Below are 15,958 nucleotides of genomic sequence, written 5' to 3' on the forward strand. Positions count from 1 at the left end.
GATCCGCATTGATCAGTTTCTACCGTCTGGGTGTTATTTTTGTTTCTAGGATAGGTAATATGCTTGCTTTAGCATGTTTGAAACTAAAACTTATTTCCGTCAGATAACTGTGTATTATAAGGTCAACTTCTTGATCAACTGCAACCCATTAATCATAGAGAGAAAGCTTATTTGTGGTCATGGTGTTAATTAGCTGTCAGGGTTCGTGTATATTTCAGATAATCCTAGAAGGTTTGTGCAGTTTAATGATTTATATTTTACCTGCTGGTAATAAAATGAATGACATAAGCAAACAAGGCATTGATGGTCCTCGACAGAGATGTTGATGGCGATTAATCTACTTTTGGTTCCGTAACTCAGGCCGGGAATAGCAGGATAATGATTCAATGAGCCTTGATTGCATGGCGATGATCGCTCAGTAATTAAGCCTGCCTTTCATCCGCGTCGTACCATTTGCCTCCAGGTGTGTCGAGTTGATAAATGACTTAACATGGACGAGGAAAAAGCATCTCAAGTCTCAGATAAGGCTTCTGGGCTACAGATTTAAAAGAAATTGTGACTATTTTTTAATTTTGAAACAATGCATTTCTCTTATCTATCTTCTTTGTTATCTCGTATTTATGGAGCAAACTATTTGCCTTAATCTGCACATCCTTTATATAAAATGTAGTATGAAAATTAGAGGTTGTGCTGACTTACAGTGGCCAACCCTCTCCAGTGGAGACGGTAAAGAGTGTTAGGAAGGCCCAGAGAACATTATCGTAGTGAAACTCGTACTTCTTCCACTCTCTAGGCTGAGCCGCCACATCGTCCCTGTCATAGTCCAGAAACTGTCCCCTGAAAGAAGAGAGAAGTGGGGGGTGGGGGTGGCAATCATACACAGAGATGTGCAAAAAAAGTGAGTTCATATGACGCCACATCACGAAGTAGCACCCTTGACTGAAAGTGCTGAGTTTATATGTTGATTTTTCCATAACTTTGTTAAACCCAAATCAATACTTATTTTTCCTTGGCATGGTTGAACATGTGAACATGTGTGTGTGTGTGTGTGTGTGTGTGTGTGTGTGTGTGTGTGTGTGTGTGTGTGTGTGTGTGTGTGTGTGTGTGTGTGTGCGTTTTAACTACCGGCAGTCTTTTTCCAGACCCTTTGACTCATCCGTGCAGTAGAAAAACTTGCCCTTAAACAGCTGCACAGCGATGACGGCAAATATGAACATGAAGAGCATGTAGACGATGAGGATGTTGAGAACGTTCTTCAGAGAGTTCACAACGCAGTCAAACACGGCCTGGAAAATAAATATCCATGTACACCGTGAGGCATGCTTATTGCTTATTCTCTCCATACCTATTTTCTTATTTTTCATTTTTCAAAAAGAGAAGGGAGAATAATTGTTATGACCCAGGGGAAATTTGCCTAAAATAAAAAAGGAGCAGTTTTCCTTTTTTTTTTTTTTTAAATTCAAGAGTCACCACTAATAGCTCCATACAGTTTACATTTTTCTTAATCCTCACGCTATTTCTTCACTATAAGATGGCTTGCAAAATGGGAGTAGATTTCTAAACCCAGCAAGTTTTAATAAAAAGCATCGTCCAAGAATAGAAAAGCTGTTCCAAACGCAATTAATGTGCTTGAAAAGTGCTTCAAATGCAAACAATACTCCATTCATAACCTCTCGAACTAATGGACAACATGTGGATGTCCAAAAACTCACTTTTCACACAAATACTGAAAAGTACAAGGCTTAAAATCTCCTGGACTGCAAAATATCAAATCAATGCATACTGAGTACATTGAATCTGGTTTGCATGAAGTCTGTTGTTGTGTCTCCGTCCCTGTCACTCTCTACAGCTGTATTTCTCTCATCATGTGCTGTGATCTCTCTCTGCGATGAAGTGCTTTGTTGATCACCCTGACATGCAATCTGAGTGATTAACATACTGCTGCTTGAGGGTCCCCATAAAGGTTTTCCTTTATTCCACCAGAGCATATTTTTCCACTCTTCTACCAGCCTGTCTCTCAAACCCCTCTGTTGTAGCATCCAAGAAGAGTTCATTTCACTTTTATGACTCCAATCAGATCTCACGTCTTTTGTCAGATCGATTACTTTTGGATGATCAGTTGCCTTCATCTACCAGAAGGAAGCTGTCCTCACTGCATGCAAGCACACGGTTCTAGCTCTTACCATGTGAAATATCACAACTTTTTCCCACGTCTATTAACTATAGCCGCTTCTTCCTATTCACGGCCACAGTGATTTGCTGGAGCCCATGTCAGAGCAGGTTAGACAGGTTGTCAGTCTTTCGCAGGTTCATACATCGACATAGAGCCACACAATTATTCATATGGTCAATGAGTCTAACCTGATTGAATCTGGACTGTGGGAGGAAGCCAGAGTTCCTTGAGGAAGGCAGTGAGAGAACATGCAAATCCCACTGAAAATCCTCAGGAAGGACTTGAATCAGGAATCTATCAGCTATAAAGCAACATTTTAAACCATGTCGCCCCTATGCTACCCTAACATCTGTCATTCACGGAAAACTGAAAAGTTCTGTGACCTTTAACCTGATTTTCCTAAAATGAGTCCCCAGCAGAATACAAGACATGTAAAATCAAATAACCGAGAGTCCAATGCTGTTTGTCGATTTTCAGTTTCAAAAAGCCTTTGGAAATTATGACAACATTAAGTCCCATCAGAAATGAATGAATGAGTTTGACTGCTAACTGGAACGCTGTCTTCTTTTCATCATAATTTAACAGCAATAGAGATTTTTTTTTTCTCTTCTGTGCATGTTTGCAGGCCGGAACTTCAGGAGCTGCGTGCTGGCCTGCTAAAGGGGAGTTTTTCCTTGCCAGTGTTTGGCTTAAAGGCCTTGACACACCAACCCGACTTCCCCCGCTCTCTGCCGACTACTGCGTCGGCTGTGTCGGGCTCTGTCGGGCTCACTAGACACACCGCAAATACGACACCTGATGGCGAACTAGCACGTACGTTCTGCGCATGCGTGAGAGGTAATTCCCCTCCATACCAGCAGGCAGCGGTAGTCTGTATTCAGGGGCTCAAGGAGGGGGACAGCGCTTTTTTTTTTCTAAGCTTTATTGAGAAAACACAAGTGCAGACAAACAAAACTCTGACCAGAACAGATCTGATGAAAACACACTAACAAAACTCTGTGTAGAATTACTGCTGGCTGAAATAAATCATTTAGGAAGATAAATGTTGGTTTAATAGATGAAATCTAACAGTTGTAGCTACGCCTGTTAAGTAATTTGCTGCAAAAATGTCGGGATTTTCTGCCTGCCGGCTCCGGAGCTGATTTATGGTTCCACGTTAAATCGACGCAGAGCCTACGGCGTAGGGTACGGCGTACGGCGCGTGTCGCCGCGTAACCTACGCCGTAGGTTCTGCGTTGGTGTAACGCAGAACCATAAATCAGCCTTTATTCTGGCGCGGTTTTAAAAAGACAAGCGAGTGATTATGTACATTCACTGTGTGAATATTATGAAAGTAAAATATTTATCCAAAATATTTATTTACGCAAATGACGACGAAAAGCATTCTGGGAAATTCCGGGAACAGCCAATCACAGAGTGAGTTGTTTGACCGACGGCCGACGCCCGACGCCGATTCAACATGTCGAATCGGCTGAAAAGCTCCCGACGGGCGGCCGACCTGTGGCGACATGTGGGACACACCGGGGAAACTAGCCCGACAGACGAGCACCGACGCTCACCGACGGCCCGACGGCCGATTTTCGGCTTGGTGTGTCAGCCCCTTAAGGCTTTTCTCCCATTAGGGGAGTCTTTTTTAAAGCGTCTAGTAACAACTTTTGTTGTATTAGATTAGTATGTATTAGCTATACAAATAAAATTGAATTGAATTGAATATAACAGCACTATGTAAAAACTAAAAATGTAAAAAAAAAAAAAAGATTTAACAAGTCTTTGAAAGGCCTTGCTATGAAGTCACAGCTGACTTGGTGCTGGGTTATTTTCAAAATGTATATTTTAAAAATTGCATTTAAATTGATGCGGCAAAATGTGAAAAGTAATCAACATGATACGATTTAGTTCAAACCTTTTCAAACTAAAATAACGTGCAACATTTCAAAGGTACTAGGTTTTGATATTTAAGGGGGGGGGGGGGGGGGGGGTAATCTTATTTCACATTTTGACAAATAGATCAAATTATACCTAGAGAGCTGTAGACTTCGGTTGTATACTTTAAAATGCATTTGTTTCATGGTAGCATGACTCAACCAGCGCACCAGATAGGAAGATAGGATGACTGTACCTTCAGCTTGGGAAGCCGTTTAATGGTCTTGAGTGGCCGCAGGACTCTGAGGACTCTGAGTGACTTAATGGTGTTGATGTCTTTGCCTTTTGTGCCTCTGTGTAGATTGAGAACACAGTTAGTCTGGTGGACACAGTGTAAGTGATATCCATGTAACCCGACTCATGTCAGCTGATGATTTCTAAATGAAGAGCTGTTTATTTTGTAGACATGCAGAAATGTAGACTGTTCTTATTCTGTCATTTCTTACATCAGTAGATCATTTGATTCCACAAAAACATGCTGCAATATGTCCTCTTTCCTCCTTCAGTGTCTCCCTCACTTCCTTGTTTGCTTTGCTTCTCTGTCCTTCACAACTGTTTCCTGTGTACTATCCTTATTCAAAATCTTTATAATTACATTCATATTGTTTCCAGTGGGGCTTCGTCCTCATCAATTCTTCCCTTGTCCAAACTCTTTGACTACAGTCTTTATCTGTCATGTTCAACCTACACCCCTTGACTCTTACGTTACCTCCGTTATTCCTCTCCTCTCTGCAAGGTCTAACTGTTTTCTTTGATTTTATGTATAGTCTGGGATGTTTCTTTACCCCTATTTCTCTGCTCAAAATCTACAATTCATTACAACATATTTTTTCAAACCCTTCTTCACACTTTTCTTCACAAGAGGATAAAAGTAACCAGACTTTAATGTGTGTTTGTTTTTTGTTTTTTTAATGAAGGAATGATAAGTTGCATATTTCTTAACTGTTGCACTGCCTCCATTTGCACTGATTCCAATCAGAAAAAACAATGTTTATATATTGAATAACATAAATATCTCCTACTTTTCATGGTTAATGCACAAAGAATCTGCTCCTGATTCAGGAGTGGGTTTCTTTGCAGGAATCAGTGGTGTCACAGTAGATGCAACATGTTCTGTTAAATGATTACTCGGGGGTGGGGATGTGTTGGTGTGGGTGGAGGGCACTCTAACTACGGTAGCTGTGATGCTCACGATAAAGTTGAACCATCATTCTCTCAGACACTGGCATCAACGAAGGAAGAAAAGGGAAAAGTCTCAACCTTGAGGGCTGGATTTTAGATTTTGTATCAAATAGAAGACAGAGAGTGAATAAGTCTCTGTCTGACCAAGTGTGTTATTCGACTTGTTCTCCACAAGGTTGTGTTTTGTCACCCTTGTTGTTCATCCTTTACACAAATATGTGTTGCAGCAGAAGGTAGGATAGATTTATTTTAAAAATTGTCTGAACCAAACAGTGAAGTGGTCTAGTAAGATGACGAAAGAGCAGCAGATGAATCTGGACATGCTGTTTTCCTGACAGATACAAAAGCTGATACTAAAAGACACCTCTCATCCACTACACGACGACTTCCACCTACTTCAATCAGGACGCAGATATAGAGTACCAAAATGCTAAACTTAACGTTTTAAACATAGTTTTATACCTACTGCTATAACCCTTCTAAATAAATACACAAGGTTTTAGCCTTTTATGTTGTGATTATGGTTCATGTTGTAAGTTGTATGTTGTATGTAGGTACTGATGGTTTCTCGTTGCTGGACTCCCTAAACCACCTTATTGCAAGGCAAATTTACCTTTGGGTACAATAAAGTTGAACTGAACTGAAAAGAACGATGAATAAGAACCAAACATGACCCGGCAACTGAGTTCTAGGAAACAACTTAGAAACAAAGAACTTCATTCTATTCTCAGATCATTTTGGGGAAGTTTTCCTCAAATCTCTTTATCCATGTGCCTATTATGCTTCACCTACTCCCATCAGAGGCGCCCAGGCCGGCATTAAAGTACATTTATGGTCAGTGGAGTATTTTGTTTAGCAATTTTGGGGCTCTTGACACCACTCTCCAAAACCACTAGAAAGCCAACCTTGCAGCCATTACTGAGTGAAAGACCAATTACACTTAGAGTGGTGAGTCTTATTTACTTTTTTTCCCTTTTTCTTTTTTTACATGTGTTTGAGGAAGTCTGAAGCCAAAATTGGAAAGGAGCGTGGGTTCCAAATATCTTGGCTTGGGGCATTTTCTTTCACATTTCAAAGTCTGACATGCAGCTCTCATGCTGGGACAACTTGCACACCCTGGCATGCAATCTTCAAAGTCTATCAGGTTTACTATACCCTGAACACACTGAGATGGCAAGAACATGTCTCCCAATAGCTTTCAGAAGTGCGGTGGGCCAGGAAGACGTAAAGGTTGTGTTAACTGGGGGGACACGTTGCTCTACGATCATTGATCAGAAGAGACTGTTACATGCTGAACAGCGAAGGACGTGACGTCATCATCAGCCGTCGTGACTCCTGTAAGCAACCCCTGCCTGAGAGTGCAGAGCACCTCCTGCTTGGGATGGAGGATCCAGTGTCCAACAAAAACAACTTCACTGGCTTTTCAAATCAGGATTAACAATGTTGCTTTAGGAATCTAACGTCTACGCATTTTATAGAGGAATCAATTAATTAAGCAACTTTGAAATGTACATGTCTACAGTTAAATAACATGATTATTAAGTGAGGAACACAGACTCAGGCTGGATTCGGGTAAGACTCTGTAATCCTTTATCACCTTTCTTTTAAACCAAGTGCATAAAGGAGCGATATAGATGGAGGACACAGAACTGAAGGCTATAATCTAAATTCAGCCTATTAAAGCTACTTAAGTTGTGACTGCTTGATTTTGATTCAAAGCAAGATGATGGATAAGCGATTTAACTCTGACACACTTATAACTTAAGACTGAAAGTGCAATGATACTGAATGTGAATTCATATTAATGCACATCAGAAGCTATGAAATGATCTTCTGAAAGCTATGATGTGGAGTGTGGAGTTCCCAATATTGTTTTTTGAACTTGATGTACCAATATTGGCACAAGGGGGATATACTTCTCTAAAAGGGAAGAGTGCTATGAAGGAGGGAAACCATGGTCTTACTGCAAGCACCTTGGGATCAGGAGTGAAACGGCAGATTAGGATATTAAAATAAGGAATGTTGATTTGGGTTTAACAAGCTGAAAATGAGCTGAAGGGGGAGGTGGGTTGGTGAGTAAAAGATAGATAGGGACAGTTCCCACCTGGCCACACTTTGTTGCGATCTGATGAGAAAAGGAAATAAGCATATGCAAGCAGACAATACAGAACAGACCAGCATAGAAAGAAGGACAAAGAAAAATAAACATTTGAAGCAGATATCACAGGCATCAGAGTATAATAGCAGTATTGGCCTTTCACACATACAACATCTAAACACAGGAAAACATAAGAGGACAGTGGTAGCTCAATCTAATCACCTTTTGAAAGAGTAAAGCAACAAACAGCTAATGACATTTGGAATGAAAAACACATTACAGGAAGAGGATGACAGTTTTCCAAATGGAGCAAAGACAAGATGATGCTGTTGTTAAGGACAACTTGCTGTGTGACTGCATTTGCACCCCAATAAATAAATATCACACTGTACGAAGAACATAGTTCTGAATTTGTCCAACACTGTTAAAGGAACCTGAGGTCCCTTAGTTTTGTGGCTGGTATTTTAAATATTTCTGTAACCTTAACACAGAGTCAGGTTTCATGTGGAGGTCACATCGGTGTACTCAGCAGTCAAGACATGATCTGGGAACCAAATGGACCAGGTAAGATGTTGGTTTACCATGTTAGTTGTCTAATTTGTCCATCGTTTAGACCTAATTATGAGAGGAATTTAAAAAAATTAATCAGTTCATGTAGGATTGGGTCAAGTGGTGTGTTCTAGTCAGGACAGCAACATCATTGATGGCTGTTATCCTGAATGGAAAAACAACCAGGAAAAATCAGTCCTTTTTAAGTCTTCCAACATGGTGGCATGAAAACAGTGATAGGGAATTGTGGTGCATTACAGTTAGATCTACACAGGTCACACCGTTTAAATAGTGTCTGATTTAATCAGTACACAAACATTCAAGTATTCCTACACAGCCTCCATGCAAAAAATAGTGTCACAAGACATCCTATTGTTTGACAAATTTATCTGAAATGGTCTTACAAGTTAAAATCCTGAATTAAAAACCTGCACATACTGTAACTCAGTCACCCTTTTTTAATACAACACTTTTAAAAAGTTGGTTTGGGTTATAGTTCATTTCTATGACACAACAAATATGTTATTATATAATTATAATAATATAATTATATATTATGTGTTATTGAATACACACATGCATGGCACAAATTTTGAGTTGAGTTCTCAAAATTTGGGGTAGATTGTAGGGATTAAATGCAGAAAAGAAAATAAACAAAGAGGGATGAGGATATCGTTAAATTTTGTGTTGAGCAAGATGATGAAATTCTGTGTTTAACAGGATAAATTGATTTTGTCCTGGCCACATGTACAAGAAACACATTTAACACATTAATATTCGGAAAGTTCGATTAAAACGGTAAGATAGATTTTGCTCAGTCTGCTGCCCAACTTGGCATGGGCTCTGCTAACACATATTCAATAAGCCAGATAATTGCAAAGCAAGTAATTACACTTATCTAACCTGAAAAGAGCAATAGCCCACGGTTACATAACAAAAACATAGTAAATGCTAGGATCTTTTATCGAGACGCTGGTTGTGAAGATAGGAAAAGCAAATGACAAAACATGACATTTGCTTGAAACAAGACTATAAACTTGGAGACTATAAACACAAATGACACAGGCTGATGGACATGAAGGAAGGCAGAGGACATAAACAGGAAGAGATGCACGTGGATAGATGGTCAGAAAGAGTAGGCATTACCCCATAAGGCTCCTTTAAACCAGGAAAAAAAGAAGATAGAGGACAAAAAGTGACAGAGATAGAGTCAGCAACAGATAAAAGACAGAGAAAAGCATCAATTTACAGCTGGCAGAAGACAAACAAATTTGAGTCACAGAAAGCACTGTGAAGAGAAGTATGCAAAAAAAAGAACTTAAGGCCAAAAACTCATTAAGCTGTTTGAAAGAATAATACATCATTTTTTTCTTCCTCCAGAGACACATGCATGCAAACATTCAGTGACCTCTCACTAATAAACCGGTGTCAAAACTGGAGCAGAACTCATCAACTAATAATACTGTATAACAAAATATCCCCAGTATGATATGTCATGAATCAACTGCAGACATTCACAACGTAATCATTAAAAGTGTTGAGAAAGACACACTTAATCAGTACATTTTGGATGAAAACAGCTGTATAAGTGTGGTTCTGCAGCTCAACCAGAAGGCTGACGATGCGTTTTGGATTAGATGTCTGCTGAAGTGCTCAATCCTCTGCTAAAACAGTTACCAGGCTCTGTTGTGTTATGGGTTTTATCAGTGACCTTGTCAAAAGCAATTTATACTTCTGTGATGGCAGCATTAATGGAGAAAAGTACACTGAGATTTTAAAGCAATATTTTCCTTTTCCAGGAACATCCATGTATTTTTCAGCAGGATGATATAAAAACATTCTGCATGAACTAGAAACTTTGTTACCATTCATTTTTCAAAAGGTCCTTACTTATATGATTTATTCTCTTATTTTAAGTTGATTAGACAGAAGAAGGACATACAATCAATATACTCATGTCAAAAGTGATTGTAGTAATCTTGCCAGGGCTTCTGGCAGCGACAAATGCCCCAAGCATTTCTGAGGTCGGGATTTTTAAGTAAATAATTCTCAAACAAATGCACGAAATAACAGGTGGATTAATGACAAGACCAAGAGCATTGTAAAATAGGCATTGCAAATGGATTTCAAATGTTTAAAGGATTAACTGTATCATGGCAATTAATTTCCAGTGTTTCTTATTAAAATAAAACTGAGTTTCTCTCTGCTCATGTGTGAACTTTAAATCTGTCATCCAAATCATGCAAGACCAATTAAATCACCAGAAAGGAAGGTCAAAGAGAAGAATCAACCCCCAGGCAACAAAAACATCTTAACGTTTGTGGGAAAAAGTTTGATGGACATGCTCATGTTCTTTGTTAAAGCATAATACGGCATCAGGGGCACCAACCCTATCAGAGTTCCTCAAGTTAGTCAACTCAGTTGTAGATGGTGAAGAGGATGTGACGTGTTGTGGTTTGCCCAAAATAAATCATATTCAGAGCCATACATACATATAAATACATACAATAAAAAGAGCTGTCTAGAATGTAGGTTATTAATGGAAAAAGTGACTTACGAGCAAGCAAAGGCCACCAGGGCTCCACTGACCACTATGAAGTCAAGAATGTTCCAAAGGTCACGGAAATAGGAGCCAGGGTGGAGAAGAAGTCCCAGGTCAATCATCTAGAGTCAAGCAAGTCCAAATATGATGAAATGCTTCAACTATGATCTAAGTAACTGAAACATCACATAGGTTACGTTCTTCAAAAATGCATGGGTGGGTGTTCACTGATTTTGCACTCACCTTAATCACCATCTCAAATGTGAAGACCCCAGTAAAGACATAGTCCAGATATTTCAGAATCTGCAAACACAGCACAAGGAAATGTCCTGTGAAATGACTCATCAGAAAATCATAGATGAGTTTAATTCAAGACTCTCTGGAAGTACGTGTGAAAATGCCCGATGTGCACAATATGGTCCCCTGTCCTGTCCGAGGTCTCAAACAATGTTAGCTTCGTCTTCTTCTGCACAAACACACAGGGCCTGAACATCCACACCAATAAACACAAGCAAACAAATTCACCATCCCCTCTGCTTCTTTATGTAACCCCTGACTGGAATACTAATTAACCGTCAGGATGAAAAAACAAAAACTCAGGTCACATGTTTGTTTGTGCGTATTTCATCCCATTCCTTCACACATGCATAGATGACGAGAGCACATTAAGACCTACATGTTTTATCTTTGTTTTAATTCTAAACTTTAGACAACTGTGGCAATAACTATTTGATTAAAAGTAATTCAAAAAGTGTGTTTTTTGTGCTTGCCTCCGCTTGCTCTTCTACATCACTAAACTATCTAGCCTTCTTAGGAAGTGCTTCATAATTGGTGCAAATGAGACATATTTATATGTGAATCCTCATTCACTTGTGTGAGCATGCACATTTTCATGCAAATACTTTTCTGTGCGTATCATGTGCTGTGCTCCTCCAGATGTGTATTTATGAAGTCTGTCAACTCGACTCACATTGTTCCGGGGTGCGTTGGCTTGCACGGGGTCCTCGGCCGCTAGGGTGATGCTGCTCATGGTAATGACCATCAGGATGCACATCTCAAAGTAGCGTAAGTTGACCACATAGTGACACAGGCGTCGCACTCTGCAAAGGCCACATACAAATAAACGGATATGTGGATGCACACAAGTGTACTATCGGTGAGTAGTTATAGCTTATGAGGTAAATACAGGCAACACCCCTCTAAACAGGCTGTGGGCAAACACAAACACTCTTTGTCCAAGGTGTCTTGGGGTACCTAAAGATCCAGTATCATGTGGGTGTGTACTGATAAGTACAATATTTAATAAGCTATCCAGAGAAAGGTACACAATGCCCTTTTTTTAATCCTTTGCCTGAAAGTGGACCTATGAATGTTTCTGAATATCTGTTTAACTAATACAAAAACTCACTAGTTCACTAGTTTTGTCTTACATTTGGTTAAGCAAGGGAAGAAAAGATTTTAAGAGAATGACCTGACACATTACAACAACCCTTTTCATCTTTTTCTCCATCTATTGACCCCCATGAACACACAATAGATGGAGAATATCAAACACTCACATTAATCTCATAAACAGAAATGTGGCATAAAAATAAGGACCAGAGTTAAACTGAAATTGATATTCATGATTTTTTGATGAACAAAAATGGGGAGATGATAGTCACTTTGTCTACAAGTGTGTGGAAAAAAAACACCTCTGTTCCTCCAAAAACAATGTCCCTTAAAGAAAGATCGGAAGGGATCCACTGATTTTGCCCTCAGCAGTGCATAAAAACCTCAATAAACTTAAAATTAAAATTAAAATCTGGAGCAAATTTAGTGCATAAAGATCAACATGATTCTGATTCTGAACAGCGTGAGATTGAAGTCATGCTCTCTGATTCCTTAAACACATCTGAATCAAAATACATATCACATTATAAATAGCTGAAGGATAGACACACACAAGGACCTGGGATTGGCTTGGAAATCCTTTGTCAAACACTGCAGTTCAGAGCTGCATAGACATTCACTCTCAAAACATGACACAAAAGACAACTAAAGCTAACCCTATCCAGAAATGTCAACGTATTTGGGCTCAGTGTTGTGGAAATGTGTATCGTGGTCAGATGAACCCGTATTTCAGCTTTTCTACGAAGAAAATTGGCACTGTTTGCTCCAAACTAAGACCAAGGCTCCAGTGTAGATGTTACGGTTAATGTAGAAAAACAGCTATTTTGCAAAATAGCCGGCTAATGTGGAAAATAACCGGCAGGGCGGCTAATGTAGAAAAACGGCTATTTTGCAAAGTACATACATTTTTAACCTCCTGGTGCGCGGCCATCACATTTTTAATCATCTCTCCGGTCAGCTCGAGACAATTGTCTCGAGCTGATCGTGGCATGCCGTGGCAATTATAGCAATTATTCTGAGTCCAAATCCCATGCAGTATATTCCTCAATTGAGTATTTCAAAACGAATAATGCAAACTACAGATCACGTCATTGGCACCCCAGAATAGAGCTTTGCCACCGAGGGAGTGGAGCAGTGGAGTGCGCTCTGAATTTGGGCACACCTCTACCAGCCTTATAGGTCTGGGAAACGTACTCGCAAATATCCAGTGAGACAATCTTTGTGAGGAAAGATCTATTCCCACCTTCTCTTTGACCTCCAAAACAGACAAACAATTGTTGCGTCTCTCTCATGACGGTGAAACTCCTAAACCCGAATCGCGCAAACCCGAAGCGCATGATGAGATGAGGTCTCTCCTCCTCCTCCATTTGCACAAATTGATGAAAACAAAACGAACTAAGCAAACATAATTCATTTGGTAGATAGAGTCCAGTTACTACACTACAGAATAGCCTACAGTTCAGTTGAATGGATGAAATTTGCGCTTCAAACCAGTCACTTACAGTCGCCAATCAGTGCAGTTGGTGCGTAGCAGCCAATGGAAGAAGCCCATATGCTGCACATGCTTGTTGTTGACAAGGCTATTTATGGCTGTTGAAGAAGCCTAATGTTACACTCCCCGAAAAGGTGTCGGGTCTGACACATCCACAGCATTAACCGGCTACTGCCGTTTTTATACATTAGACGCCCTGACGGTTATTTTGCATATTAGCCGGCTATTTTGCAAAATAGCCGTTTTTCAACATTAACCGTAACATAGAGACTAAAAGGAGCGTCCAGACCCTTGTTAGCAACACATTATAAAGACTTTCTGTGATGATATTGAGTTGTAGGAGCAACACAGGAGACTATACTCTCATCACTCCTCTTCATACTGTACACCTCAGATTTCCTGTTCAAACCAGTCTTGAGTCTTGTCATCTGCAGAGATACTGAAGTGTCTTTGCAGTTGTGGGGTGTATCAGTGATGTACAAAGACTGAGACAGAGAACTGGTGGACTGTGTTGTGGCCGTTTTGTGGCATGCTCTGGAAACAATCATCTCATCTTGAATGTGAATGAGACAAAGGAGATTATTGTCTTTTAGAAGAGCCAGGATTAAGTCAGCTTAAAACGGTTTTTCCATCATGGGAGGAGACATGGGAGTGATGGAGGAGAATAAATAGCTTGGTGATGACCTGGAAAGAAAACTGGACTGGAAAAGCAACACTCATGCTGTTTATAAGAAGGGACAGAGCATACGTTACTTCTGGAGGAAACTACAGTCCTTTAGGATTTGCAGTAAGATGTTGTATATCTTTTACAAGTCTGTCTGGAGAGTAATCACATCTGCAGTCATCTGTTGGGGGAGCAGCATCAGCTACCAGCTACTAAGTAACTGAACAAACTGACGAATAAAGCTGGCTCTGTTCTGGGGCCTCTGGAGCTGATTGTGCAAAGAAGATCATTGACAACCCTGAAATTGATGATACTTAAATCATACAAAAGGACTGCAATAGTTAACTTCGCTTTCGATATTATTAAAGTATTTTTGAACTGAATTGAATTTGAATACAAAAAGTTCAGTGATAATGATAGCAACATAATCTACCCTCAAGTTGATGTATTTTGGAACTTTTTGATTCCTTTTAATACAGACACAATTGAAAACCACTTTTTGCATACATTACAAAGCTTTGGGGAAAAAAAGTGTACAGCTACTAGACTGGCCCGTTTACACTCCCGACATGTCCAGGCCTGAAACGCAGGAGTGGATGTATTTTAACAAATTACATAAATCTGAGACGAATCATGAACATCTGAAATTAATACTATTAATACATACTATCTGAAATTAAATGAAATAAATTTAGAATTTTTTCTTCCATCTTTTTACACCGTCCAAACTTTTTCTGTTGTGCTAATATATTAAAAATCTAATGACTGTCTCTGACGGTATGTTTTTGAACAAACATTTTGAAGGATTTGTAAGGTTCAGGAAACTCAGAATGTATATCTCCACATTTTGATTTGTCATACAAAAGAAAGTAATTACATGGTGTATTAAGCATTAATGTAGCTAACATTTTGCCTACAATTACAGTCTAACTTTGTTACTAATATAACACTTTTGTAATCCTACACATAACTGCAATATTCTATTTTTTTCTCTATTTATTCTTGTGCCAATATCATAGTACTGTATATTCATGTTACGTCAATTGCAATTGCATTTACAACTGCACTTATTGGGGACGGTTCAAGCAGAGTTCAGTTTGGATATCAGTCTGCAACTTGCTAAACAAAACTAACATTGAACAGAAAGGTGAAGGAGTCTCAGATTTCATGTACTTCTCCAAACTGATTTTGCCTGTGGTACAAACTACCCCAAGGTTAAGCAGAAGTTCTGATGAAGCCTGCACTAATGGATCGTCAGCATAAAGGAAGAAGACATATCTTACCAGTAACATATATTTACCAGTAATCGCTCATTACTTGGTGAGACATGAAAAGAAAGTACTAATTTTAAAAAGTAAAATATATTTTAGTGAATGACAGTGAATGTAAATTAACACAGCATTTCTGGGTGCTTGACTTTAAAAAAAATAATACTGTCTTACGGGTTCGTCTGTCCAAAGATGAACATTGAGCTGTAGGGAAGGATCTGCCGGGGCCCCTCGGCTGCATCTTCATCGTCTTCCAAATCTTTCTTCTCTTCACTGAGTTGAATGTTGTCAGCCTCAATGTTATTCACTAGTGTAACAGAAAAAAAACAAAAACAAATTATTTAACTCAAGGAAAGACGAATGTGAGACAAGGAAATATACTGTATCTGTCTAATGACTACACTTACTCTGCATTCATTCAAATATAAAATCCATTACTCAACTATTTCATATCCTGTAAGATGGTGGTAGCAAAGCCAGCATTAAGCACTGCAGTGTTGCTCAAGAGAATAGATAAATTGGTTGAATGCCCCCCCCAAAAACAAAAAACGAATTAAAGCTGCAAGCAGCGATGAACGGGCCCTTGCAACCTTGTGCACATTCAGGCGTGCTGCAGTGGAAGCGCTTGTATGACTTGCATGTAGATTCTTCAGGCCTGGACATTTAGCAGATGAC

General features: G+C 39.4%; 1 protein-coding gene across 1 annotated transcript in view; it reads right to left on the reverse strand.

The window, feature by feature from the left end:
• Positions 1-15,958, reverse strand: part of cacna1bb (calcium channel, voltage-dependent, N type, alpha 1B subunit, b) — a 248,616-nt gene that overhangs the window by 58,268 nt on the left and 174,390 nt on the right. The window contains exons 24-30 of the mRNA XM_061734480.1: positions 15,458-15,590; positions 11,438-11,567; positions 10,711-10,770; positions 10,483-10,589; positions 4,293-4,389; positions 1,126-1,286; positions 700-837 (exon numbers count right to left, since the gene is read on the reverse strand). Coding sequence (XP_061590464.1) covers positions 700-837; positions 1,126-1,286; positions 4,293-4,389; positions 10,483-10,589; positions 10,711-10,770; positions 11,438-11,567; positions 15,458-15,590 — 826 coding nt within the window. The remainder of the gene's footprint in view (positions 1-699; positions 838-1,125; positions 1,287-4,292; positions 4,390-10,482; positions 10,590-10,710; positions 10,771-11,437; positions 11,568-15,457; positions 15,591-15,958) is intronic.

Source organism: Cololabis saira, chromosome 11 (assembly GCF_033807715.1).
Source record: "Cololabis saira isolate AMF1-May2022 chromosome 11, fColSai1.1, whole genome shotgun sequence".
NCBI classification, from domain to species: Eukaryota; Metazoa; Chordata; class Actinopteri; order Beloniformes; family Belonidae; genus Cololabis; species Cololabis saira.